Source organism: Pholcus phalangioides, unplaced genomic scaffold (genome assembly GCF_987345545.1).
Source record: "Pholcus phalangioides strain wild (caught in Gottingen) unplaced genomic scaffold, Ppha-v1.0 ptg000003l_1, whole genome shotgun sequence".
In the NCBI taxonomy this organism is placed as follows: Eukaryota; Metazoa; Arthropoda; class Arachnida; order Araneae; family Pholcidae; genus Pholcus; species Pholcus phalangioides.
Window position 1 is genome coordinate 22,986,009 of NW_028301596.1, and position 27,058 is coordinate 23,013,066.

General features: G+C 37.9%; 1 protein-coding gene across 1 annotated transcript in view; it reads left to right on the forward strand.

The window, feature by feature from the left end:
- Positions 1–4,025: 4,025 nt before the first annotated feature.
- Positions 4,026–27,058, forward strand: part of LOC149088316 (ras-related protein Rab-18-like) — a 33,914-nt gene continuing 10,881 nt past the window's right edge. Inside the window, exons 1-6 of the mRNA XM_089246861.1 lie at positions 4,026–4,164; positions 11,388–11,443; positions 13,810–13,871; positions 21,170–21,242; positions 23,852–23,970; positions 26,927–27,055. Coding sequence (XP_089102987.1) covers positions 4,049–4,164; positions 11,388–11,443; positions 13,810–13,871; positions 21,170–21,242; positions 23,852–23,970; positions 26,927–27,055 — 555 coding nt within the window. The 5' untranslated portion in view covers positions 4,026–4,048. The remainder of the gene's footprint in view (positions 4,165–11,387; positions 11,444–13,809; positions 13,872–21,169; positions 21,243–23,851; positions 23,971–26,926; positions 27,056–27,058) is intronic.

A 27,058-nucleotide genomic window follows, 5' to 3' on the forward strand; every position in this document is an offset into this window, starting at 1 on the left:
ATGAAAGTGTTTTAACAACACTGAAAGTCTTGATAATAGGCGAGAGCGACGTCGGAAAGTCCAGGTATGTATTGAATTCTCAGATGCTATTCCCTGTAACATCCTGTATTCTTTTCATAAAGAAGGAAAAACTTGCTTTGGGGAGTGAGTTCATTGATGTCTGATTATGAAGAAGTGCTGCGTCAATCAGTGTGAGTAACTGGGGCGTCACGTTCAATACCGAGTGGTTAGAATCGACCAATTTACCCGATTTATGCAATTATTATTTTTTTAAGATCGTCACAAGCACAGTACACTGCAAAAGTTTAGACATTGGTGGAACCGCTGTGGTGGTCGAGTGGTCATAGTGACGAACTCGCATCGCGGGGAGCCGTGTTCAACACCCCACCGTCGTCACAGTGGTAGTTGGCTCAAGTTAGTTTTCTGTGGTTCCCAACTTCGAGGTGCAAATGCGAGCTGTTCTCCTCGTTAAGAAGTAACGCCACAGAGAGCAACAGGTCTACAAGCAGTGTAAATATTCAATTATTACACTTCACAAAATTACCTGTGGTGATAAATCTGAGTTCTGCTCGGTTTGAAAGAAAGAAAGACACTGGTTGAGATTACACATTATCTGAGAAATACTAATTGCATCGTCACAAGTTAACATTTATTGAGTTGAACATTAATTTCAATATTTTTACAATAAAATATTTATTATATACTTATAATAAGTATTTGATAAGTATGCTTATATAAGTAAATAAATACTTATATATATTGACTTCATACACATTATATGACTAGATTCGCTCTGCCTCTCATCTTTTGCCAGATGTTGAACAAATTATACACAACCTCAGAGATGGCAATGACATGCTTAGCATGTCAAATACCCAGAATTTTGGAGAGGACGTATGAAAATTTGGTTAACTGTGGAGGACGCGTTCTTTCCTAGTTCCAAGAAGGAAAAAAGTAGAGAGAAAATCCCTCTCAACCTTTTCCTTTTTTTTCTTCTTTCTATCATGACCGTGCTGCCTTGAAAAAGTGGTTTTACAACTTTGAAGTACAAATGAAGCATTTTACTGTACCATATTGCCAATACAATACAATATACGGGTTGTTGAAGAATAAGATGATGAATATCTCTGGTTGTGTCCCTGAATGAGGGGCTGTATACTGAATTTTAAATTTCTGACTTTCTATTACCCTGTGGGTTTTCTCCCCTCCAGTTACATACCACTACTCCTACTAAACCACACATGCACCTCGTCCATATTCCTCTGCAGAACCTCTAACAAATTGGTACATATGGAAATGTCCATGTAGTGAAAACTGATGTGAAGTTTGTTTCTGTGTAATGCTTGTTATGTGTAGCGTTGCCATCTACTGCCAGTTTTTTTCTAACTATGAGTGAAGTGTAATGATTGAGTAATTTATCGTTGTAGGCCTGTTGCTCTCTGTGGCGAGACTTTTTAATGGGGATATTGGCTCACATTTGTGCCTCGAAGTTGGGAACCCCAGGAAACCAATTTCAACCAACCACCATTGCGGCGATGGTGGGGTTTGAACCCGGATCGTCACGGTGCGAGTCTATCACTATGACCACTCGACCACCACGGCGGCCCAGTTACATACTGGAAATTATGGTACTTTTGCAGCTATCTACCGCCATTCAAAGACAGCATCTATATGCCGTAAATTCTCCTTGTTCCTACAAGATTGCGAATGCACATTTTTTGAAAAATCTTAAAGGATTGGAAAGCTCGTTAAAATTGTAAAAACTTTGAGATTATTGGTGTTTGGGGGAGGGGGGGGGGAAAGACAGAATCTGTAAAAACTCTATCTCGAATATCCACAGTTTTGCCATCTAGCTGCTAAGCGGTAGTTACCATTTCACATTGCGAGAATCACAGGTGTGTAAGTCAAATCTGCTTTTGGAGGGGCATAAGGATCTGAATTTCCACAGAAAGTTTGGGTTACTAACACGCAAAAAGAATTTGAAATTAACAGATAGTATAAGAATGATTTTTTTTTCCAATATTTTAATTTTCTACAAAAATATTTTTAATTTTTTATCATTTTGAGGGCACAGGCCCCCATACCATAGATTTAGCCTTTGGTGAAAATCTGAGATTGGAATCTGCGATTGCGCAGTGGCAATCGGCTAAAAATAAGATTTTCTAAGGTTCACCAATTTTGAGTTGGCTGTTCCTTTGAAAAAAAAACTTGTTGCCACAACGATTGCACAGACCTACAACACAAACATGCATACATTAGATTTCAAATCTCTGCATTATCAATTTGGAGGATAGATGCAGGGTGGGTCACAACTTGGGGGGGGGGGGGAAGCAGGGATGTCTGGTGGCCTGGGTTTTGGACTAGAAGCAGCGCTGAAAATTTACCCTTTATACCTGCTTCTTCTTTACATTAGTATGTGGAGTGCCAAAATACATGCTTGCCCGTTTGAGAGAGTATCTAGTTGCGGCCTTGGATAAATGGCATCACCTACTCAACATAAAACATGCCCACTGCTGGATACACAAGCACACTCCAGAATTTCTTCTCCATCTTTCAGAAAACTGAAAATTTATTTTGTAAGGTTCAGGAGAAAAGAGGTTGGAAAAAGGCTGAGGAGAGACAGAAGTTGCGAAAAAAGAAAAGGTAACGAATTGAGACATTCGAAAAAGTGAGATTAGTGTGAAAGTTTGTACCTTTCACACAAATAGACATGACGGTTCGTTGGGGGATGTTGGATAATAAATGAAATAAAGTGTTGTTTTTTTCTTTTGGGAGTCTAGAACGAAGTTATTTCCTCCCGAAATCGCAGTAGAAGTAAGCCTAGAACCTACGGGGCTGATATGAAGTCGGGGGAAAGTTTACTACTTCACCAAACACCAACTCTGGCCATATCGCTATATTGCAATTTACTGCCATTAGTGAGATGGGTTGGAAGTGAAGGCGCTGTCTATTGGTGGTCGCCTTGAGTTCGTTAGGAAAAATATCTTATCGATATCCTCCCTTGGGTTCGAACCCGGGACCCTGACAACAACCTTCACGATGGTTGACGAGCACCTTACCACCATGCCACTCGGGCACAGGGGAAAGTTTACTGGTGCAGTAGACAGGATAGGATCATGGCTTCAATGACTCAAGACTGTGAGCTGAATTAGAAGAAGAGTGTCCTAACCACAGTGGAACCACTCCAGTTTGTATAGAAGGATAGCAGCAGCGTCAAACTCCCACGCTGTTTTTTTTTTTTTGTGAAGTCAACCCGACTACAGTGCTGCAGAACCCCCAGCTGGGATTTCCAGAACATGATGCAAAAATTCAGGATGGAAGAAGACATAAGTCTGTACCTGGTGCTGTTCGAGCGGCAAGCTCAACGCATGGCCTTTGCTCAGGAAGATTGGTAAGCTGAGCTTACTTGGTCCCTTTAATAGAGCGATCACTGGCTTCATCTGGCAACCCAGATTCTCCATGGTTGCGCTGGTGGCGTCACCTCCTGTTATTCTTTCCTCCATGTCTACATCCAGTGTATGTCCCTCAGGAGCAAAGCCGCTTGCAAGTTTGCCTTAAAAGACTCTTAAGGCAAAGCTGCAGTAAGACTCTTAATGCAGCTTTGCTCAGGAGTGATGCTGATGATGATGTCTATTCGAAAAGCCTCATTGTAATGAATTCCACGAGATAAAACGTTCACCAAGTCAAATGTGGGAGATTAATATTCATATCATAATAAAATTTATGAGTTGAAAAATAATTTCAATCTTTGACTTCAATAATAAGAATAAAACTTCAGGCAGGTATCGTGTGAAAAACGAGAAAAACTGGGACACTTTTGCAAAAAAGTCGGGATGGCCAAGATAATTGGGGGACTATACGGTATAGTCCCCCAATTATCTTGGCCGGTATAGTCTATACCGGAAAATATTGGATATACATACACCATACATAGCCTATCTATGTATGGTGTGTATATTACATAGGCATCTTACTCATACGGAAATGGCTTAGAAAATGCTGATTGTATGGTCACACTATGTTCATTCCGTCATGTTGGTGTGACGTGATGAGAGTAATAAAGTCATTGCCGTCAGTGTTATTGTATGCAACTATGGATGATGAAAGTGTTTTAACAACACTGAAAGTCTTGATAATAGGCGAGAGCGACGTCGGAAAGTCCAGGTATGTATTGAATTCTCAGATGCTATTCCCTGTAACATCCTGTATTCTTTTCATAAAGAAGGAAAAACTTGCTTTGGGGAGTGAGTTCATTGATGTCTGATTATGAAGAAGTGCTGCGTCAATCAGTGTGAGTAACTGGGGCGTCACGTTCAATACCGAGTGGTTAGAATCGACCAATTTACCCGATTTATGCAATTATTATTTTTTTAAGATCGTCACAAGCACAGTACACTGCAAAAGTTTAGACATTGGTGGAACCGCTGTGGTGGTCGAGTGGTCATAGTGACGAACTCGCATCGCGGGGAGCCGTGTTCAACACCCCACCGTCGTCACAGTGGTAGTTGGCTCAAGTTAGTTTTCTGTGGTTCCCAACTTCGAGGTGCAAATGCGAGCTGTTCTCCTCGTTAAGAAGTAACGCCACAGAGAGCAACAGGTCTACAAGCAGTGTAAATATTCAATTATTACACTTCACAAAATTACCTGTGGTGATAAATCTGAGTTCTGCTCGGTTTGAAAGAAAGAAAGACACTGGTTGAGATTACACATTATCTGAGAAATACTAATTGCATCGTCACAAGTTAACATTTATTGAGTTGAACATTAATTTCAATATTTTTACAATAAAATATTTATTATATACTTATAATAAGTATTTGATAAGTATGCTTATATAAGTAAATAAATACTTATATATATTGACTTCATACACATTATATGACTAGATTCGCTCTGCCTCTCATCTTTTGCCAGATGTTGAACAAATTATACACAACCTCAGAGATGGCAATGACATGCTTAGCATGTCAAATACCCAGAATTTTGGAGAGGACGTATGAAAATTTGGTTAACTGTGGAGGACGCGTTCTTTCCTAGTTCCAAGAAGGAAAAAAGTAGAGAGAAAATCCCTCTCAACCTTTTCCTTTTTTTTCTTCTTTCTATCATGACCGTGCTGCCTTGAAAAAGTGGTTTTACAACTTTGAAGTACAAATGAAGCATTTTACTGTACCATATTGCCAATACAATACAATATACGGGTTGTTGAAGAATAAGATGATGAATATCTCTGGTTGTGTCCCTGAATGAGGGGCTGTATACTGAATTTTAAATTTCTGACTTTCTATTACCCTGTGGGTTTTCTCCCCTCCAGTTACATACCACTACTCCTACTAAACCACACATGCACCTCGTCCATATTCCTCTGCAGAACCTCTAACAAATTGGTACATATGGAAATGTCCATGTAGTGAAAACTGATGTGAAGTTTGTTTCTGTGTAATGCTTGTTATGTGTAGCGTTGCCATCTACTGCCAGTTTTTTTCTAACTATGAGTGAAGTGTAATGATTGAGTAATTTATCGTTGTAGGCCTGTTGCTCTCTGTGGCGAGACTTTTTAATGGGGATATTGGCTCACATTTGTGCCTCGAAGTTGGGAACCCCAGGAAACCAATTTCAACCAACCACCATTGCGGCGATGGTGGGGTTTGAACCCGGATCGTCACGGTGCGAGTCTATCACTATGACCACTCGACCACCACGGCGGCCCAGTTACATACTGGAAATTATGGTACTTTTGCAGCTATCTACCGCCATTCAAAGACAGCATCTATATGCCGTAAATTCTCCTTGTTCCTACAAGATTGCGAATGCACATTTTTTGAAAAATCTTAAAGGATTGGAAAGCTCGTTAAAATTGTAAAAACTTTGAGATTATTGGTGTTTGGGGGAGGGGGGGGGGAAAGACAGAATCTGTAAAAACTCTATCTCGAATATCCACAGTTTTGCCATCTAGCTGCTAAGCGGTAGTTACCATTTCACATTGCGAGAATCACAGGTGTGTAAGTCAAATCTGCTTTTGGAGGGGCATAAGGATCTGAATTTCCACAGAAAGTTTGGGTTACTAACACGCAAAAAGAATTTGAAATTAACAGATAGTATAAGAATGATTTTTTTTTCCAATATTTTAATTTTCTACAAAAATATTTTTAATTTTTTATCATTTTGAGGGCACAGGCCCCCATACCATAGATTTAGCCTTTGGTGAAAATCTGAGATTGGAATCTGCGATTGCGCAGTGGCAATCGGCTAAAAATAAGATTTTCTAAGGTTCACCAATTTTGAGTTGGCTGTTCCTTTGAAAAAAAAACTTGTTGCCACAACGATTGCACAGACCTACAACACAAACATGCATACATTAGATTTCAAATCTCTGCATTATCAATTTGGAGGATAGATGCAGGGTGGGTCACAACTTGGGGGGGGGGGAAGCAGGGATGTCTGGTGGCCTGGGTTTTGGACTAGAAGCAGCGCTGAAAATTTACCCTTTATACCTGCTTCTTCTTTACATTAGTATGTGGAGTGCCAAAATACATGCTTGCCCGTTTGAGAGAGTATCTAGTTGCGGCCTTGGATAAATGGCATCACCTACTCAACATAAAACATGCCCACTGCTGGATACACAAGCACACTCCAGAATTTCTTCTCCATCTTTCAGAAAACTGAAAATTTATTTTGTAAGGTTCAGGAGAAAAGAGGTTGGAAAAAATCTGAGGAGAGACAGAAGTTGCGAAAAAAGAAAAGGTAACGAATTGAGACATTCGAAAAAGTGAGATTAGTGTGAAAGTTTGTACCTTTCACACAAATAGACATGACGGTTCGTTGGGGGATGTTGGATAATAAATGAAATAAAGTGTTGTTTTTTTCTTTTGGGAGTCTAGAACGAAGTTATTTCCTCCCGAAATCGCAGTAGAAGTAAGCCTAGAACCTACGGGGCTGATATGAAGTCGGGGGAAAGTTTACTACTTCACCAAACACCAACTCTGGCCATATCGCTATATTGCAATTTACTGCCATTAGTGAGATGGGTTGGAAGTGAAGGCGCTGTCTATTGGTGGTCGCCTTGAGTTCGTTAGGGAAAATATCTTATCGATATCCTCCCTTGGGTTCGAACCCGGGACCCTGACAACAACCTTCACGATGGTTGACGAGCACCTTACCACCATGCCACTCGGGCACAGGGGAAAGTTTACTGGTGCAGTAGACAGGATAGGATCATGGCTTCAATGACTCAAGACTGTGAGCTGAATTAGAAGAAGAGTGTCCTAACCACAGTGGAACCACTCCAGTTTGTATAGAAGGATAGCAGCAGCGTCAAACTCCCACGCTGTTTTTTTTTTTTTGTGAAGTCAACCCGACTACAGTGCTGCAGAACCCCCAGCTGGGATTTCCAGAACATGATGCAAAAATTCAGGATGGAAGAAGACATAAGTCTGTACCTGGTGCTGTTCGAGCGGCAAGCTCAACGCATGGCCTTTGCTCAGGAAGATTGGTCAGCTGAGCTCTTGGGACTTCTTCCTTTCGAAATGAACCAGTTAATTGCCCGCGAGCCAGAAGAGAGGATAAAGGAGTATAATCAAGTTGAAGAATTATTATTGAGAAGATTCAAACTAACCCCAGAGAAGTTTCGGCAGATGTTTTCTTCGCCGCTGTGGTGGTAGTGTGGTCATAGTGACGGACTTGCATCGCAAGGATCCCGGTTCAAACCCCACCGTCGTCGCAGTGGTGATCGGCTGAAGTTGGTTTTCTGTGGTTCTCAACTTTGAGGTGCAAATGCAAGCCGATCTCCCCGTTAAAAAAGTCTCGCCGCCGAGAGCAACAGGCATACAACGGTATAATTATTCATTTATTACACTTCACGCAATGTGAGTTGAGGAAAAACTCATAGTTTAAAAAATTTATTGCAGATGGCAGCACTACACATAGCAAGCATTACACAGAAACAAACTTCACAGAAGGCTCACTATACATGCCCACACATTCCAACACGTACCAATTCGTTAGAGGTTCCGCAGAGGAATATAGACAAGGTGCATGTCTGGTTTAGTAGTAATAGATGTTTTCTTCACGTCACAAAAATCAAGAGGGCACCTAGAGAGACTTCTACCCTGAGTTTTGTACCTACTTTGATGGGGGGGGGGGGGGGGTCATGACGGGTGAGCAACTAAGAGATTTAATCATTGCCGATCAAATGAAGAAACGTGTCCTATCAGATTTTAAGGAACACTATCTGGACGAATGGTGTGATATAGTGTCTCCAAGTGAGCTATCAAAGAAACTAAATAGGTTCGATGATGTAAAGAGGACTCTGAAGACACCCTTTTCTAGTGACAGTATGAGAACCCCAAGACCGGTTTATCACATTCCGAGATGGAAAGCCAGCAGAAACCAGAGACTTTAGGGTGAGTCCTTCCTGCCTAAGGCAACGATGGGTTCGAATAGCAGAGAGAGAGAGCCGCAGTCATTTGTTATGCATGTGCTACAGAAGGTCATATAGCAAGGTTTTGTATTACAGGAGGTCAGCAGAAGCCATTGAACAGGGCCCAGGTGAACTCTGTCCAGACTGAAGAAAGGGACATGAAGAAACCACAGTCCTAACAGCGCATATCACTGTGCTGTATTGGTGCGAACATTAACACAAACCGTAGACCATGAGCTTGAAATGTGGTCAGAAGACAATAAGAGACGTAGTTGATTCCATAGCCCAAATCTCAGTCGTTATCAGATTTGGTTGAGATCGATGACAGTGAAGGCGAAGAAAGAATAAGGACCAAGTCCGCATTTGGTGAAAGCAAGATAGCCCCTCTGAAAATATGCATGCTGAAGATCAGCGACGGCAAACACAGGTATGTCCAATTACTTGCGCAGTGTCAAGTCGTTTGATAAATAAAGTGTTAATATGTCTGACGGCGTATGACACTTTCGGGAAATTTACAAGTTCTAAGGCTGATCAATGAACCAAGCTATAAGGACAATGTGTGCATCTCATCTGCCGATTCCGGTGTTGATCACAAACAGAAGGCCAAGTCCAAAGACTGCAATAACAGCGATTTTGACATACATAACAAAGAACTTGAAGAGAGGATCATAGCCCAAGTCGAGAGCTACTTCACTGAAGAACAACTTTCTGCTGAAGCACATTTGGAGGAACAAGGAGGACTATTTCAGTCTGAGGTTGGTGTCATCCTTCAGGAAGGTCAAGACCCTGACCAAGGACTGGAGGGTCGTTCGGTACTGTCTCAGGAACTTGAACAAACTCCAAGTCAACGGAGAAGGTACTAAAGCGTGCCAGATCGTGCCCATACCGGCTTTCAAGGAGACCAGGTGTGCTAAAATGATCCTGGTCTGCAACATGCCGTCCGAGGAAGTGACACCCGAGTCCGTGTCGCAGTTTATGTCAGAGCATGGCGGAGTCGTTTATGTGACAGTCGTCAATCGAGGGTCTGAGATACCAGATGTCTGTATGAAGCGCTGCCTCTACGTCAAAGGGGGCGTGGTGAAGAAGACGTTTGCCCTCGTCGAGTACAAGACCCACGAATCGGCCCAGAGAGGATTGCTGAAGATGGTGGCGACTTCGCAGAGAACGGTGTCAAGATAGCACCTCACCTCTCAGATGTGTACAAGACCAATCGGGACAAGTCTGCATCCGGGGGTAAGGCCTTGCAACTCAAGAAGATTAACTCAAAATGATACGATGATGGACATCCTGTCCACAGGAGGAGATCGGCGCCGAACCGGTTTCAGTCTAGGCAGGAAACGTCCAAGCAATGGGATTGGCGATTGTTTCCCTGTCCATTTGCCAAAGGAATCAACAGAGCTCTGAACCGGCAGCCAAACACGGAGAAAGCCAGAAGCTAACTGGCTAAGACTTCGATCGCCAACAACGGCTTGCCCAGGAATCAGTGCACGGAAAGGTCATCCTTCGCTTATGCTGGTGGCAGCCACTGCCCCATGAATTCTTGGATGAACAAACATTATTTGCTGTTCAAGGGTGGTATGGCCGCCGCCACAGCAGCTGGTGCTTCACAATACAATGCTTGCCTACCGGAAAGCGTCATGCGTTGGCCCAGGGGACCCGAAAGGGTGATATGCAAGGTAACACAGATGCCTTGTCATGGTAGCCATTGAGAAACCAAGTTACACGCTTGAAGCATCATCATCATTTAAAAAATGATGGATGTGGGTTTCTTGATGATGGGATGTGTACATAGGCGGAGGGAGATAGACTTGGAAGTCTGGAGGGCACAATGATGATGATGTCAATTCATCTATGCATATATACATTAGATCAGTCAACTTCACCGTTCACGCTGCCCCCTCCGTATCTCCGCCCATGGATGTGTAAAGTTCAGGAGAAAAGAGTTGGAAGAAGGCCTGGGAGAAACAGAAGTCACAAGAAAAAGAAAATAGAATGAAAAGAGACATTCGGAAAAAGTGCAGTAGTGTGAAAGTTTTTACCGAAGAGACATGATGGTTTCGTTGGGGAAGTTGGATAAAATAAATGAAATAAAGTGTTGTTTTTATCTTGAGTCCTGGTTATTTCGCCCTGAAATTGCAGTAGAAGTACAGTGCCCAATTAACTCTAACAGAATTTTTAATCTTCTGACATTTATAGAAGCAAATTATTGCTGCATAACAAAAGAGCAAGTTACTACAGAGGTCAGAATAAAGAAATAGATCCATCATATTCTCCTCCTCGAACAAGATTGATGTCACATAATATGCAAGGTCGTAGTTCTCCACCAGTAACTCGATCACAATCGAAAAATAACTGAGCCTTGCCATTTAAGACTTCATCAATTTTTGGAAATTGGGCAAAAGTAGGAGACAGGAGCAATAACATATTTGTGGACAAAAGGAAGAGCATCAAGAATTCACCCCTCAGACGTCAAAAATAGAACAGATCAATCATTAGCATTACTGATGAAGATTCAAGATCCTAATCATATATTGTCAATTGCAATTTCATTTTTTTTTAGACGTAATAGATCCTGGCGTGACAACGGGCGCGCACAGGACACTTAAGACGAAGATTATCAAGTCATCTATTCTTTGATTTCTATTGACGATTAAGCTTCTATATACATCTGTCCGCGAACGGTGTGATTACGATTTATTATTCGTCCGTTGATGAGACAGACAAAAAAAAAGTTGGCTGGATTTTCCAGGCGTGCTCGAACTTCGGGAATGCTCTGATGTCTGTATAGGAGGAGGAACGGGGCGCGTCTAGTAATAAAAGTTTAAAAAAAGTAGAAATACAGCCGAGGACCTATGACCTATAAGAAGAAGTTGGGGAGGGGGAAATTTACTCTTTGTGAAACTTGTCAAATGATGCATAACAAAGTTTAAATAATTTTACATGCCATTGTTTTTTTTGTTTTTTTTTCCAGCTTGCTTTTGAGATTCACAGATGATGTCTTTGATGTTGGTTTGGCAGCCACAATAGGTAAACCTGCCTTATTTCTCAAATGGGAATATTTTCATCTAACTTTGTTTGCTAGAATGGTATTTGGATTACGGAACAGTTGTAATATACATGTTATGACCAAAGCCCAAAGTATGCCAGTTTGTGAATTGGCTGGTCAATTCATGTATTGTCCAACATCACTGTAAATTGACCAGTTAATGTCCTGTCTTTTAATGATTTCTGACTTTGGCCAGCTAGTTCATGAAATGGCATGTAGTGATCAGGCCCCCTTCTCTCTACCATCTGGGAAAGGGAGGGCATTTGCTGAAGTTAAGGGAGGCTATTAATGTCTCTACTTCAGTGCCTCATGCCACAGTGCATGAAATAAGGAAAGCAGGGTCGTGTCTCCAGTGGTATATATAGTAATGCACTTACTGGTCCGGTTTACAACAGAACCTGGGTTTTTGATTCCCAGTAGAGATCAGATGACTTTTCTTTCCAAGTTCACCTTGGCTTAATATCCAGGAAAGGTCTGTTCCCTTGATTATTTTGCATTCCATGAAAAAAAAAAAAAAAAAAAAAAAAACTTGCTCAGCTTTTTAAAAAATTTCATCACCAAATAATTTTTTAAAATTTGTCAAGCCCTGTTTGACACTTCAGATAAATGAGAAAAAAAAATAGCGTTCAGCATTATCAAAATGAGATGCATTACCACAGCCATTTTATGCACTTAGGGGGGGGGGGGGATTGGATCGGAACCTACAGCATGTAGTTGGTTAAGGATACAGTAGAGCAGAGGTACGCAAACTTTTTGAAGCATGATCTCCTTTTGACCAAAAAAATTTTCGGCAACCCCTACATAGGTTTCCCATATGTCCCGGTTTTTGTCAGTAAACGTGCTGTTCCGAAAGCCCTTTTTGGAACGCTTGTTTCGACTTTGATTTGGCAATATTGACTTCCAAAGATATTCATTTTTTAATATCATATAAATATTTACTTTGTTTTTTGATGTAGCTACTTAGTGTCCCTTATGCAAGATGGAAGTTTAGCGAGATGTATCTTGATTTTCGTGTACATGGTGATTAAGAAAGAATCATCCGATTTTAAAATGATTTTACACTTGAAATCAATCACTAAAAAAAATTATCATAAAACATAGACACATTATTCCCCACATATTCATATATCACTTATCATTCTATTCTGTGTTTTTAATTTTTAAGAAATATACAATTTTGAAATCGAATGATTCTCTCTAATTCACCCTGTAAAACTTAAGATCATCTGCCGCATACCAGAAGCACGAATGTACAAGTTTTCCTCTTTTTTTATCAGCTGTTTGGATACCTTGTTTTCCTATCTAAGTTGTGCCTGAAACACAAATGTAACACACAATTTTTTCAATAATGCCCTATTAAAACACAAAACATTTTAGGAAAATAACTTCCATATAGTAACCATTCAAACGTCATTTCCCACGTTCTTTTTTTAACAAGGACATTGCACATTCATGATTCTGGCATGACGGAGCCAATATATTGATTATTGTACAAGTGGAGTTTGATAAAATTACATTGTCTGATACATAGTAATTAACACAGCTGAATAAAGGCATTCTTTATTTTTAACGTATTTTTAAATAAAAATGAATTTCTTATTTAGAAATTTTTATTTTTGTGAACCTTTTGCGACTCCCCTAGTTCATTGACAGGGTCCCCCTGGGGGGCCGTGTTCCAAGATTTGCACACCACTGCAGTAGAGCATCAATTATTCAAAACAATTGGGGACTGGGGGTGTTCTTATGACTGATTTTTCAGATAACCTATCATTCACGGAAAAAAATAATTATACCAATGTCATAGGAGCAATTTATGAAACAAAGAAACAGTGATATTAAACTCAAAACTGTATATATTTTGTATCACATGTTTTACAAATAACACAGAGAAATGACTGGCCTAGTTTGGCAAGTTCAAAATGCCCATTAAAGTAGGCCAGTAGTACAGTTTAGGAAAAGAAGTCCAAAATTTTCTCTTGCTTCACTAAAAGCACAAGAGGAACCTCTACGTATCGCACAAATTTGAATTTGCCAACTGTAACATTTATGGTTAACTGATGTTTCGGTTGATTGCTATTCAGTTAATCGTTGCTCTATTGTAGTTTATTTCGAACCTCTGAGAGGTTTTTGTGCTAACTACTTGATACAGTTCCGGTAACTATGTGCTTGAGGAAATCTGTTGAATGGGGGTATTTTAAGCCGAAAAAACTATTTTTTTTTATTCCCCCCCCCCCCCCCCCTCCCCATTTATTCTGACATGAGCCAATGAAAAGTCTGAAAATTTTTATACTCCTGGAAATATATTTTTTGTTTTCTTCATTAAACTTTGTTAATGAATTTTTTCCAGGCGTTGATTTCAAAGTGAAAACTGTGTGTGTTGATGGTACGAAGGCTAAACTTGCAATATGGGTGAGTTAAAAAAAATTATGTGAAAGAATTAAATGAATATACTATTGTGTGTGTGTGTGTTTTATCTTTGTTATCAGATTGAAGAAAAAAACCCATTAAATTCAAAATTTGATTTTATGAACTACAGTAGACTGACCTATCCAGTCTATTGTGGCAGAAAGACGAGCCGGATAGGCCGGAGTTCTATAAATGCTAATTCTGTCTGATGCTTTAGCCATCCAGTTGACTCCTGTCACTTTCCTGATCTCGTCAATCCATCTTGCATGGGGACGCCTTCTCAGATGTTTAACACCACGGGGTACCAATCTAGAATACTTGTGGTCCATCTGTTGTCCTGTCTTCTTACAATACGTCCAGCTCATTTTCATTTCAAATGTTTAATTCTTCCCATGATATTGTATACCTTTTTGTGGTTCCTTATCCAAGTGATTCGTTTTGTGTCTCTTCTTGTGATGCCTAGCATACATCTTTCCATGCTCCTTTGTGTTGTCTGTAGCCTTTGTATCGTCTTGCTTGTGAGTGTCCATGTTTCAGCTCCATAAGTCAGTGCTGGTAGCACACACTGGTTAAAAACTTTTCTTTTCAGGCATAATGGCATGTGACTCTTCAGAATTACACAGTTTTTGCCAAAAGTGCTTCATCCAATCCTGATCCTTCTGTTTATTTCATTAATGATTCCGTTGTCCATGGTAATTTCTTGTCCCAGTTATACACAGCTTTCTACTTCTTCTATCTCTGTTGTTGAGCAAGATTGTCCTATTCAACGCAAAGGGGTTGAACATAACTTTAATCTTTTGCAGATTCATTTTCAAGCCCGCCTGAATACTTGCCTTTGCCAATTCTTGTATCATTTCCTCTAGTTCATCTGGATTACTGCTGATAACAACAATGTTGTCTGCAAAATGCAAATGGTTGAGAAATTCTCCATTTGTTTTAATTCCTTTTTTATTCGAATCCAGTTTTCTGAATACTTCTTCTAAAACAGTGGTAAAGAGTTTTGGTGAGATAGTATCTCCCTGTCCGACTCCTTTTCCGAGTTTGATCTTTGCTTTTCCTTTATCCAAACAAATTGCTGCAGTTGCTTTGTCATATATTTTCTTGATGATATTGTTGTAAGTCTTCTCTACCCCAATTAAATCTAGAGCTTTAACATTAGCAGATGTGAAGACAGTCAAACGCTTTCTCAAAATCAATGAAGGTCATACACAATGGTAATTCATATTCCTTGTGTCTCTGAGTTCCCTGATTGTTTGGATGTGATCCATTGTACTGAATCCACTTCGAAATCCTGCCTGTTCTTTTGGTTGAGTTTCGTCTAATTTGGATTCAAGCCTATATGTCAACACTTTGGTGAAGATTTTATAAATTACTGATAGGAGACTGATTGGTCTATAGTTCTTGATATCCTCTTTTTCACGATCTAATGTATTATATGCATATACAGTCGCCCCCCCCCCCCGTATTCGCGGTTGTTTTCCTTCATTAGAATTTTTTTTTGGAAACACTCAGCAATTGTCATTCACGTGTTTTGTTTACAAAATTTGAGTTGTGCGTGTTTAGGATGGCTCATTTTTCAAGTGCTACTGATAATGCTTTGGAAAGACAAAAAAAAAAGTGAAAGGTTTACAAGAAAAATTGGATATATTGGCTATGCTTGGCGAAAGTAAGTCAATTGCTGCTGCGGTGGCCCATCATTACGGAATCAACGAATCTACGGTGAGATATATCAAGAAAAAGGAATCTGAAATTTGTTCACTCACGGATGTAGCTGCACCTGAGGCAGCGAAAGCTTTGCATTGCCTACTGGATCCATGTGTTTCTCGTACAGAAAATGTGGTTTTTTGTGAGTACAAGACTACTACAAAAAAGGTATTCCAATTGATTGTAATATAACGGAAAAGGCGATAACACATTTTACGCTTCTATAAAGAGAAGGGCTGGTAAAACGTCTATTTCATCAGAATTTTATGCAAGTAAAGGTTGGTTTCATATGTTTAAGAAACTATTTGGATTACGCAATGTAAAAATGGTGCCGACCAGGGGGCAGATAGAAAATTTCCAAAGACTTTGCAGAAAATTATTGAAGAGAAGAGATATGCACCTCAGCAGGTGTTTAATGTTGACGAAACTGCACTATTTTAGAAGAAAATGCAGCAAGAACATTTATCAATCAAGAAAAAAAGCAAGCACCTGGTTTTAAGATAGACTTACTATGACTTCAAGATAGATTTACTATATGTTGTTTTATGCAAATGCGTATGGGTACATGGTAAAGCCCACCGTAATTTTCAAATCTGAGAATCCGCGAGCATATGGATGTCCAAGCTCCCAGTATTTTGGATGAACAATAAAAGGTCTTAGACTATGAAAGCACTTTTCCTGGATTGGTTTAAACTGTGTTTCGTTCCGGAAGTCAGGAGGTACATTGAGAGTGAAGGCATGTCATTCACAGTTCTTTTGATACTGGATAATGCTCCTGGACAATAAGATGTCAATACGTTCAAAGCTGATGGTGGGGAAGTCCTTTATATGCCTCCTAATCAACATCTATCATTCAGCCCCTTGATCACGGGGTAAAGTGAACATTCAAGGCTCACTATACACGCCACTCAATGGAGATGATTGTGCACGCAATAGAAGATGCAAATGCATAAAATGTCTTGAAGGTATGGAAGAATTACATCTACTTCACCAAACACCAACTCTGGCCATATCGCTATATTGCAATTTACTGCCATTAGTGAGATGGGTTGGAAGTGAAGGTACTGTCTATCGGTGGTCGCCTCGAGTTCGTTTGGGAAAATATCTTATCTATATCCTCCCTTGGGTTCGAACCCGGGACCTTGACAACAACCTTCACGATGGTAGACGAGCATCTTACCACCATGCCACTTGGGCACGGAAGAATTACACCATCACTAATGCCATTACTGTCATAACTAGAGCCGTGGCAGCTCTTAAGTAGAAGACAACTTCACCGATGTCTTTACGGTATGTCCTTCACATGCAGAAAAATTAGTAGAGGAAGCCTTGTCAACATATTCCAACATACTTGATATGAAGAAGAAGAAACATCAAATAAAATCACAATGTCCTTGCAGAAAGCATCGCCAACAACCGCTGTACTCTCTTTTACATTCCCCTTCTACCTCTCCGTCACCCTGCTCTTCTCATGATGTTCAATAAACGAGGTAAACAAAAACCCCATGGTATTTTGTATTATATGTATTTAAATGAATTTTTGTATTATATGTATTTAAATGAATTTTTGTATTATATGTATTTAAATGAATTTTTGTATTATATGTATTTAAATGAATTTTTGTATTATATGTATTTAAATGAATTTTTGTATTATATGTATTTAAATGAATTTTTGTATTATATGTATTTAAATGAATTTTTGTATTATATGTATTTAAATAAATTTTTGTATTACAGTAAAACCTCATTAACTAGTCACCCTAATAAGTCGTCACTCCGGTTAAGTCGTCATTTTTCTTCAGGCCCTTCCAGCTTTCATAGACAACAATGTTATTAAACCCTCGTTTTCTCGTCGCTAATTTCGGTTAACTCGTCACTATGAAAAAATTTGAGAAAGTGGAACAGACTATTTTTATGGCTCCCATCAAAAAAAGAGCTTGTTAACAGCATTGCAATATGCTTAAAAGTCACCATAAAATCCTATATACCCAAACGGAACAGTTTAAGTAACGAAAGTTACCCTGGGGAAGTACATTTGCTGACTAAGGTTTTTGGAACGTTGGGGAATGTTCAAGCTAGATCTCATTTCTGCCTGGGCTCCATTGGAGAAACTGGAGAAACCGCGAGGCACCCAGGCTCTGTCGCAAGAAGCAACGTAAGCACTTCGGCCCCCCAGGGCATCTCTGGCAAAACCAAAATTTATTGATACGTGAAAGATTACACACAGTGCAAGGAAATCAAAAATTATGTAAATTGAAGAATCAAATTAATCAAGTTAAAGTCAATGTGCTACGGATAATAAATAATCATAGAAAGCATGGACTCTACTAATTTAGGGTTTGGAATTGAAACAAAATATCTTTGTTGAAAAAAATGAGACATTCTTTCCCAAGTTGAGGTCTTCTGTTTACTTTTTCCTGCCCAGGGCCCCTTCACCAAGTCAAAAGTGTTCGAGATTACTTTGTAGTTGCATCATGAACTACTGACGAAGAATTCAAACACTAAAATTAAATTTGATGTACATGTAAAATTAAAGTGCAATAGAGAGTTCTGTTATGAAGAAAAGCTACTTACAGCTTTAGACTAACAGTTGCTCTGTTAGTCTAAATTAAAAATTGCTGGTATAAATCAAAGTGTACAGTACATTTCACCATAATAATATAAGTTATAAGAGATAAAAAAGATAAAAAATTGCTATTTTTTCTTTCGCAATCTATAAATTTTATTAATATTGTTATTTTTATTCATACTTTAATAAATGTCATATTACTTTAAATTTATATGATTTTCATAACAATGCACATTAAAACTGATGGAACACCTCTTAAGTCGTCACTCCGCTTAAGCCGTCATAATTTTTCGATAACTTGAGGTGACGACTTATCGAGGTTTTACTGTATATGTATTTAAATGAATTTCTGTATTATATGTATTTAAATGAATTTTTGTATTATATGTATTTAAATGAATTTTTTGGAAAGTGAAAAAAAATGTTAGTGTTTTTTTTTGTTGGGCTATATGTTGTGGGGGGGGGGGGAAGAGTTTGGCGGAAATTCTTTCTTTGGCTTTCAGTATGCATGTGTATATTTGTATATTTGAAAAAGTCAAGTAATTGGTTTTTTCATTGCAGTATTGCATACTTTAGCAGTGACAGTGTTCTGTTTTGTATCTTTTAAACAAGTAGAGGCGAGATCATAGAGAGACATCTTTAGAGAGCGATTCTAAATTTTATTCTTCATAATATCAACCATAATCACTCGATCATTACCATACAAGTAACTCTAAACTCTCCGAGATATGTACGGCTTTGACTTCAAATAGACTTACTTCAAAAATTACGTAACATATCTTCTTTTAAAACATAGTTTTCCAAACTTTTTGTTCCATCACCCCCTTCTTCAGAATTTTTTTTTCTCTCATCGCCCCCCTACTCAAGCGAACCCATAGGATCCTATGTTAAACCTGTGGCTTTTATCGCCCCCCTGGACCATTCCATCGCCCACCGGGGGGCGATATTGCCCACTTTGGGAAACACTGTTTTAAAAGAATAACCTACAATTATTACTAAAGCAGATGTTATGCAACTTATATGATACAGTCCTTAATTATATTCAAGTCTGTCCGGTTTCTTTATCTCTGCCATATCTAGTGTGATATTGCCCACTCTCTTCAACACTGGTTGGATTATTTTGCTTTTGAAGAAACATTCGATTCCTTGTATATTTTCCTCCTTCTGTTTCTACCTTCTTGGTGTTAAAACTTTAGTCACAGCATTTCTTCCACGGACAATCCTTTTTTGCTGGACCCATGTACACTATGTCATCTTTCACTGGAGATTGTAGTTCTTGATGTTTTTCATTTTCTGAAATTCGAAATCTCTGATCTTTTTCTCTTTTGAATTCATTATAATCCCTTATGATTGGATCAAAATGGCTTGAAGTTGTTGGGACTATGGACCTTGTCCTATTCCCCATTAACAATTGTGATCCACTTTTTCCAATGTTTTTTAGAGGAGTATTTCTGTAATTCGGTAGACCTAAATAAGGATCTTCTTTGGCTGCTAGAGCTTTCTTCATGATGTTTTTTATGATTTTCACTGCTGATTCAGCCTTTTCATTCAATTTGCTGTTATATGGACTTATCTTTTTGTGGAGAATGTCCCATTCTTCACAAAACTTCTCAAATTCCTTCGAGCAAAGTTGAGTGTCTCCACCACTTATAAGTATTTCTGGAATTCCATATCTAGCGAAATGATGTTTTAATTTGTTTATCACAGTTGACGAGTTGGTATCTGTTAAGAAATCTACTTCAATGAATTGACTGAAATAATCAACGGTTACCAAATAAAGCCTATCTTTCAGCACAAAGATGTCAGTTTCAAACTTTTGCCACAGTTCACAATTCTTTCTCCTCACACCACCACACCATTAGTGATATTAGTGATTCCAAGTTCATCTTTGTATTCATAATATGGTCTTAAAATAGGAACAATGTCATCTTTCCGCGATGGCTATCCATTTTGAATAGTGTTTTTCAAGGCTAGCATTCCTTCATCCTCTTTGGATTGCTGAATAATCTCTTCTAAACATCTCCCTTTTATTGGTAATGCTTTAATCGTACATACAATGTCTTTAACTTCATCTTCTTGAGACAGACTTTGTATTGGAGCTCTTGACTATGTATCAGGAATAGGAATTTGCTTTCCAGGTTTTTAGATCAGCTCATAGTTATACTTTTGAGTTTTCAATAACATAGTTTGCAATCTTTTTTGGAGCTGCTTCTTTTTGATTGCCTCGCGAGGTTTATGATCAGAAAATACAGTCACTTCCCTTCCATACACATAATGATGGAATTTGTCCAGACTCCATGACACAGCTAACATTTCTTTTTTAATTTGCGCATAGTTTTCTGCAGAACTTAATGAACGACTTGCATAAGCAACAACTGCGGATTCTTGCATCAGTACAGCACCTAGACCGTACTGGCTGACATCACATTTGATCTGTATAGATTTTTTTGAGTCAAAAAGTTGCAGAGAGTAGGTGTTTTTGTCTCTTTCTTTCTTTCTAAATCAAAATTATATATTCTTGCAACTTAGATATAAATTTACTCAATTTCTGCTTTTCGAGCAGAGAAGAAAAACTTTTTATGTATTTTTATATAAAGAAAAAACTTTTTTATCAATTAGAAATTATTTTTTTAATCAGGTGAAATTCAGATTTAGATTGATTTTCGTTATTCCCCCCCCCCTTTCTGTTTAATTAATGTCTCTAAACTAAAGGATCATTCATGAAAAAAAATTGCCCTATTTTCCTGGGCTCACTCATGTCCATGGAAATATTAAATTAAAAGAAAAAAAATTATTATATTCTTTAAGAATAATTAAAAAAAATTAAATTTATGATATAGGTGCTGAAATGAAATTGTTGTTGTGAAATTAAATTTGGAATTCCAAGAGAAAATTTTGTTCACACTTTCAGGGAAAGAAAAGCAAGTGCTATAAAAATATTTTTTTCTAATTATTAAAACTGATGTTCCTAATTAGGAACATTCACCATTAAAAATTTAATTTATTTTTGTTTTAAATATCATAGGATACAGCTGGATCTGAAAGGTTCAGAACACTCACACCAAGCTATTATCGGGGAGCACAAGGTGCAATTTTGGGTATGAGAAATTTCAATGCTCTATTAACACATTAGATTCTATTACACTGCTCGGCAAAAAAAAAAAAAAATAATAATAATAATGTTCTTAAAGAAATTTTAATGGTTTTAGGGTATATTAGGGCTGCTGATTCTGAATCTGACATTAATTTTGTCAGATTAGCTCTAGTTTTTGAGCCAGTGAAAATCAAATTTCAATAGCAGTACATAGGCAGCATACAAATCACATTGTTGAGAGTACACATTATCCCAAAAATTAGAGCCAATCTGACGAAACCAATGCCAGATTCGGAATCAGTGTCCCAAAATCACCCTTAACCCTTTAAAGGATGGTGGGATAGATGATGCCCCCGTTTTCATGCTTTTCTATGGGTTTGTTTTGGAAAAATGTCTGCCCTTTAAAGGGGTAAATCAATGATTTACTGTATTTATTTATATAACACACAGCTTCAATGTGATTTGTACGCTGCTAATGTATTACCATTAAAATTTAATTTTCTGTTTATCTCAAAAACTAGAGTCAATCTGACAAAACCAATGCCAGATTCTGAATCAGCAGTCCCAATATACCCTAAAGTCACTGAAGTATATTTATATAAAGCTGTACATACATTATCTGCAGTTTTTTGTTTTTTTTTCTGATAGAGATTGAAATAAATACAATAAAAATTTGGATTACAAGTAACCCAGTTTGCAATTGTCTCGCAAGATAAGCAAAAATTTTAGACTATTTTTAACAGAGCTTTCCCAATAAACAAGATATTTCTCAATTCAAGTTTTACATAGACTTCATTACAATGATACACCAAAGACTTCTAGATGATCAATGGTCTATTTGAGGCTTTGCATATTCATGGTGTCTGTCAAGAATCATGTAATCACAACTAAAAAGCCGACCACTTGCATTCCCTCATAGCATTCATGGCCATCTTCATAAGTTAAGGCTCAAGCATTTTCGGAGCTCTTTTTCTCATCATTTTAATGAAAGGTCAATTTGGAAAACATATTGTATGCGTGTGTATATTAACCAAACCCTTCAATATGTTTAAGGACCCTTGTTTGATTTGGGTCTCACTCATTAAGAAGTCACTTGCTAAGTAGAGAGAAATGAATTTTAGTTATGCATTTACAAGTAGTATAATGTAATGGGTACAACACATACCTCTACAAAAGTTATAATTCTAATAACCACGCTGTAATAAGAAACATTTTGAAGCTTTCCATCTGTTTACAAATGCTGCTTTGATCATTGAATAAAACCTTGGCATTTCCAGTTTACACCTGAGATTTAAATTTTTGTATAATTTTTATTTATAATAAATTTAAGTTTTTTTAAATTAAACTTTATTATTTTAATAAATAAGTATGTGTTTTTTTGCTCAAATAGAGGATACATGTTATTATTTTATAGTTGAAAAAATAGGGATATAACTCTTACGTTAAACTGTCAAATATAGTTTGATGACTATTATTACACTGTGCTACATATATACTACCCACATTGCTTACATGTTGCTCATTCCAAGTAATATAGAAAATAGGTTACTGTTTTGAATTAGAGGCAGACTGCTTCATGATGGGAGATTATGGTAGATGAAATGAATCAAGTGAAATCTGCTCATTTTTTAGAGTGCAGTGATCCTACACATATCAGACTAGGGTTACACTGTATCACTGGAAAGTAGGTTAAAAAAGCCTATCTAAATATGGTGAAACCTGTGTATAACGATACTGCCTATAATGATAAACCTATCTGAAATGATAACCTGTCTATAAGAATATTTTTCTAGGTCTCTACAGTATCATTATACACAGGTTACACTATTATAAACTTCTGGGCACAGACATGTTTCCCTCTTTTGAGCTCAATGGTCAATCCATGACTGGATTGGGGAAAGTAGATAAGAAGTCCCAAACACATTTTGAAAATGAGTAACAAACCAACCAATCAATGGTAAAAGGTACACTTCACACGAAAGTACTTGTCATGACCTAAATTTTTTTTTTGATAAATTTACAAAAAATAGTTCAAAATTTCACTTGCAGATGGCACTGTAAAACCAGAAACTCAACACATAAATGCTTCAAAACAGTGTGTATGTCCATGACAATTTATGTGACATAAAACTATCACATTTCCATATGAATGCTCTCTTCAACTCGAGCTACATCTAAATGAATGAAAGCATGCTCATGTTGAAATATGATGGTTTTATGTAGCGCAAATTGTCATAAACATCAATTATGCATTGTTCATGTTGCATTTTTATGGGTTATGTCCAGTGTTTTGTTTTACAGCACCACCCGCAAATGAAATTTTAAACTATTTTTTGTAATTTTATCAAAAAAAAAACATTAAAAGATGATAAGTATTTTAGTGCAAACCACAACCACACGTTTTATGTCACTTGGTTGATTTTTTATTAATTTTTAAAATGTGTCCCAGACTTCTTGTCTGCCCTGTATATTTATTTTCTCTTACAGATATTTCATTTAACTCCCAATTCATCAAGGTTTGTGTGTGCATGAATTAATTGTATGTTTGTACTTAAGCTTTTTTTATACACATATATAGTCCAGAATTCATTGAAAGAAATTTTGTTGTTACAGTATACGACGTAACTAACCGCATGAGCTTTCAGAAGTTAGATCAATGGTTGTTTGAACTAGATACCTATTCCACAAGAAGTAACATTGTCAAAATGCTTGTTGGGAACAAAATTGATAAGGTACAATTTTGTTACTATTTTCTGTTAAAGTCTAGCTATTTAAATTAGCGATCAGTATGATAGGTTTTAAGATTGGTAATACAGATATGCTGTGTAAACTTGTAGTTTTACACTGTTTCTGGCTGTAAGCAACAACTTTCTAATTGGGTTTTTTTAGGATGGGGTGACCAAATAAAAAATTAATTATTCTATTTTAATAACTATAAGGGTGGATCAAATGAAACCTGAACAATTTGGTTTAGAACAAACAAACAACAGTTTGAACAGAACAAACAAACAACAGTTTGAACAGAACAAATAAACAGTTTGGTTTATTTTTTTTATAAGTGTGGAGAAACTTTGTGAAGAGGTAGAGCAGAAGGAGTAAGGAAGGCAACCCATACTGGACTTGCACTTGCTAATTGTATGAAATTACGTGATAAGGGCTAGTGGTCGGCTGACAGTATCGTCTAATAGACAGGTTGTTTTTTCATCTGTGTCTGCAGAATGTTTGCTAGTAAAGAAAAGCAACATGGTGCTATTTGTTTTAAAGTGACAGAAAATGTTGGAGTTTGTGCAAAGTGCATCAGTGAATGAAGACAGTGTATGATGAACATGCACTGTCATTGACTGGTGTATAGGACTGACACAAGTTTTTCCACTTTGCACTCACCTTTTTTGTAGTGGAATTTCGTCATAATGATGGCATGAACGGAACCGAAATGCACTCTTGTTCTTGTTGATGTTCCTTATTGTGCGTCGTCTGTTTGGATTGATTATTTGGTTGACTTCTTTCACCAAAATGTCTTTGGTGCCAAGGTGACTTTGATTAGATCGCTTATCATTCACAGGTTCTCGTCCCTCACGCAAATTCTTGTGCCAGTTCTGCATGCGAGTCAATGACAGTGCATATTCACCATACACTGCCTTTGTTTGCCCATGCACTTTGTGAACTCAAACTCCTTCTGCCACTGAAATACAAATAACACCACACCGTCCTTCTTTACTCACAAACATTCCGCAGACGCAGATAAAAACATAATCGATTTTCTTTTAGAAGATACTGCCAGCACATATCATGCGATTCCGCATGACCACCTAGAACAAGTCCATTCCACAGTAGAGGGGTTGCTTTCCTTACCTTTCTTTTACTCTATCTCTATGCAAAGTTTCGCCACACTCATGCAGGGCCGGACCTAGGCAGATGCAAAAGGTGCAACTGCACCGGGCTGCTAAATTTTAGGGAGTGAAAAACTGAATAAAAAATTTTTTATCAAGTTATGTTGAGTAACATTTTGACTTCTTAATAAAGCAATAGCTTAAAATTCTTCCCAAGACTGGGAGCCAACAGGTTTAGGGATTTGACCGCAAGTCACAAAAGTGCATACAGATTTGGTGCTTAGAGGGGCTGAACCAGAAGGAGCACCAAGTTCTCCCTTTAATGACATATTTAAAACTACATGGGAGATGCATGCTTGCCTTGGCCTAAAAAGTGTTTAGTTGCGGCTCTGGTTATCTAGCCCTGATAGCCCTTCCACAGTGGTACTGTGCAAAAAGATATTGTAGACATGGCCTCCTGGGCTGTACTCTTTGGCACCCCCTGGACATTTTTCACAGGCCCTTCTATAGTGAGTTTATGGGGAGAAGAAACAAAAACTTAGAATTGTTCTGGGCTGGAGACTTGTCAGCGCCACCTTTTGTGGGGACCATGATTGTGTTGCATTAGGTTCTCAACCTTCAAGTACCCGAGGCTATGTTTGCAATTTTTCTCGCTACTACTAAACCACACATGCACCTTGTCCATATTCCTCTACAAAACTTCTAACGAAGTGGTACATGTTGGAATTCTGTATACATGATGTGAACCTACTGCAAAGATTTTTTCTGTGTAATGCTTGTTAGTGCTGCTGCCTGCCATGAATTTTTGTAACTATGAGTGAAGTGTATTGATTGAATATTTCTACCATAATAGGCCGGCCTGCTGCACTCTCTGTGTCGTGACATTTTAACGGGATATCCGCTTGCATTTGCACCTTAAAGTTAGGAACCGCAGAAAACCAACTTCGGCGATCACCATGGTGACGATGGTGGGATTCGAATCTGTGCAATTTTTCTTGATGGGCAATGGGTGCTATTGCCCAAATTTATTATACCTAATGTATTTTTATTATAGTAGCACATAGTTTTATTGTCGTTTCCAGGTGTTAAATCTGGCAGGCGGCATCTGCCCGAAGACACTAGGTGATCAGGGAAAAAAACATTTTAGAGGGCCGCAAAGCTGTTCTCACACTGGGCTGCAAAACACTCAACCCCTCCTTGCACTCTTACAAAAGTAAACATGTTTTCTAGAATAATAAGTGTGATCAGCACTTATTCCCAAGAGATCTTTATGACCAAATTATAAAACTGTTCTGTTTTCATTTTATCCACCCTTATATAAAACCCTTTGCAATATTAATGAAATATCTAAAGTATACACGTTATTTGGATACTTTTTCCAATTGGAAGTATGTTTCTAGGATCAGTGGTTTGCAAGTTATTCCAGGATAAAAGAACTTCCTATGCACCCTGTATACTCGTAAGTTTTACTGCAGGAAATAATGGTACTTCTTTAAAAACAATTTATTCTGTTGGGTGTGGAGTTTCTTTTTTTTTTTCAATCTTTGCAAGAGACTTTATAATGCCCTATCTTGCCCATGTTAGTTTCAACACTACTTCTTTTTAAAAACTGGTAGTTGTGTGACGTGAGTAATGGTGGGCCACCATCAAAATGATTGAAATTGAATTCGTTATTGATTTATTTAACTTTTAAATTCAAACAAATATTAACTGCAACATTTAATTTAGTTAATAATTAACAATATACAAAAACATCAGACTAGTAGTAGTAAATTATGTTTTTCACCTTCAAAAATGAATCTACTTTTTTTGGTGCATTAGATCAGCTTGGCTCTTTTCAAACATCTCTTATTTTCAGGTGGAAGACAGAGTTGTAAGCAGGGAAGAGGGTATGCAGTATGCCAGAAAACATTCCATGCTTTTCATTGAAGCGAGTGCTAAAACTTGTGATGGTGTGCAATGTGCATTCGAAGAACTAGTCGAGAAAGTA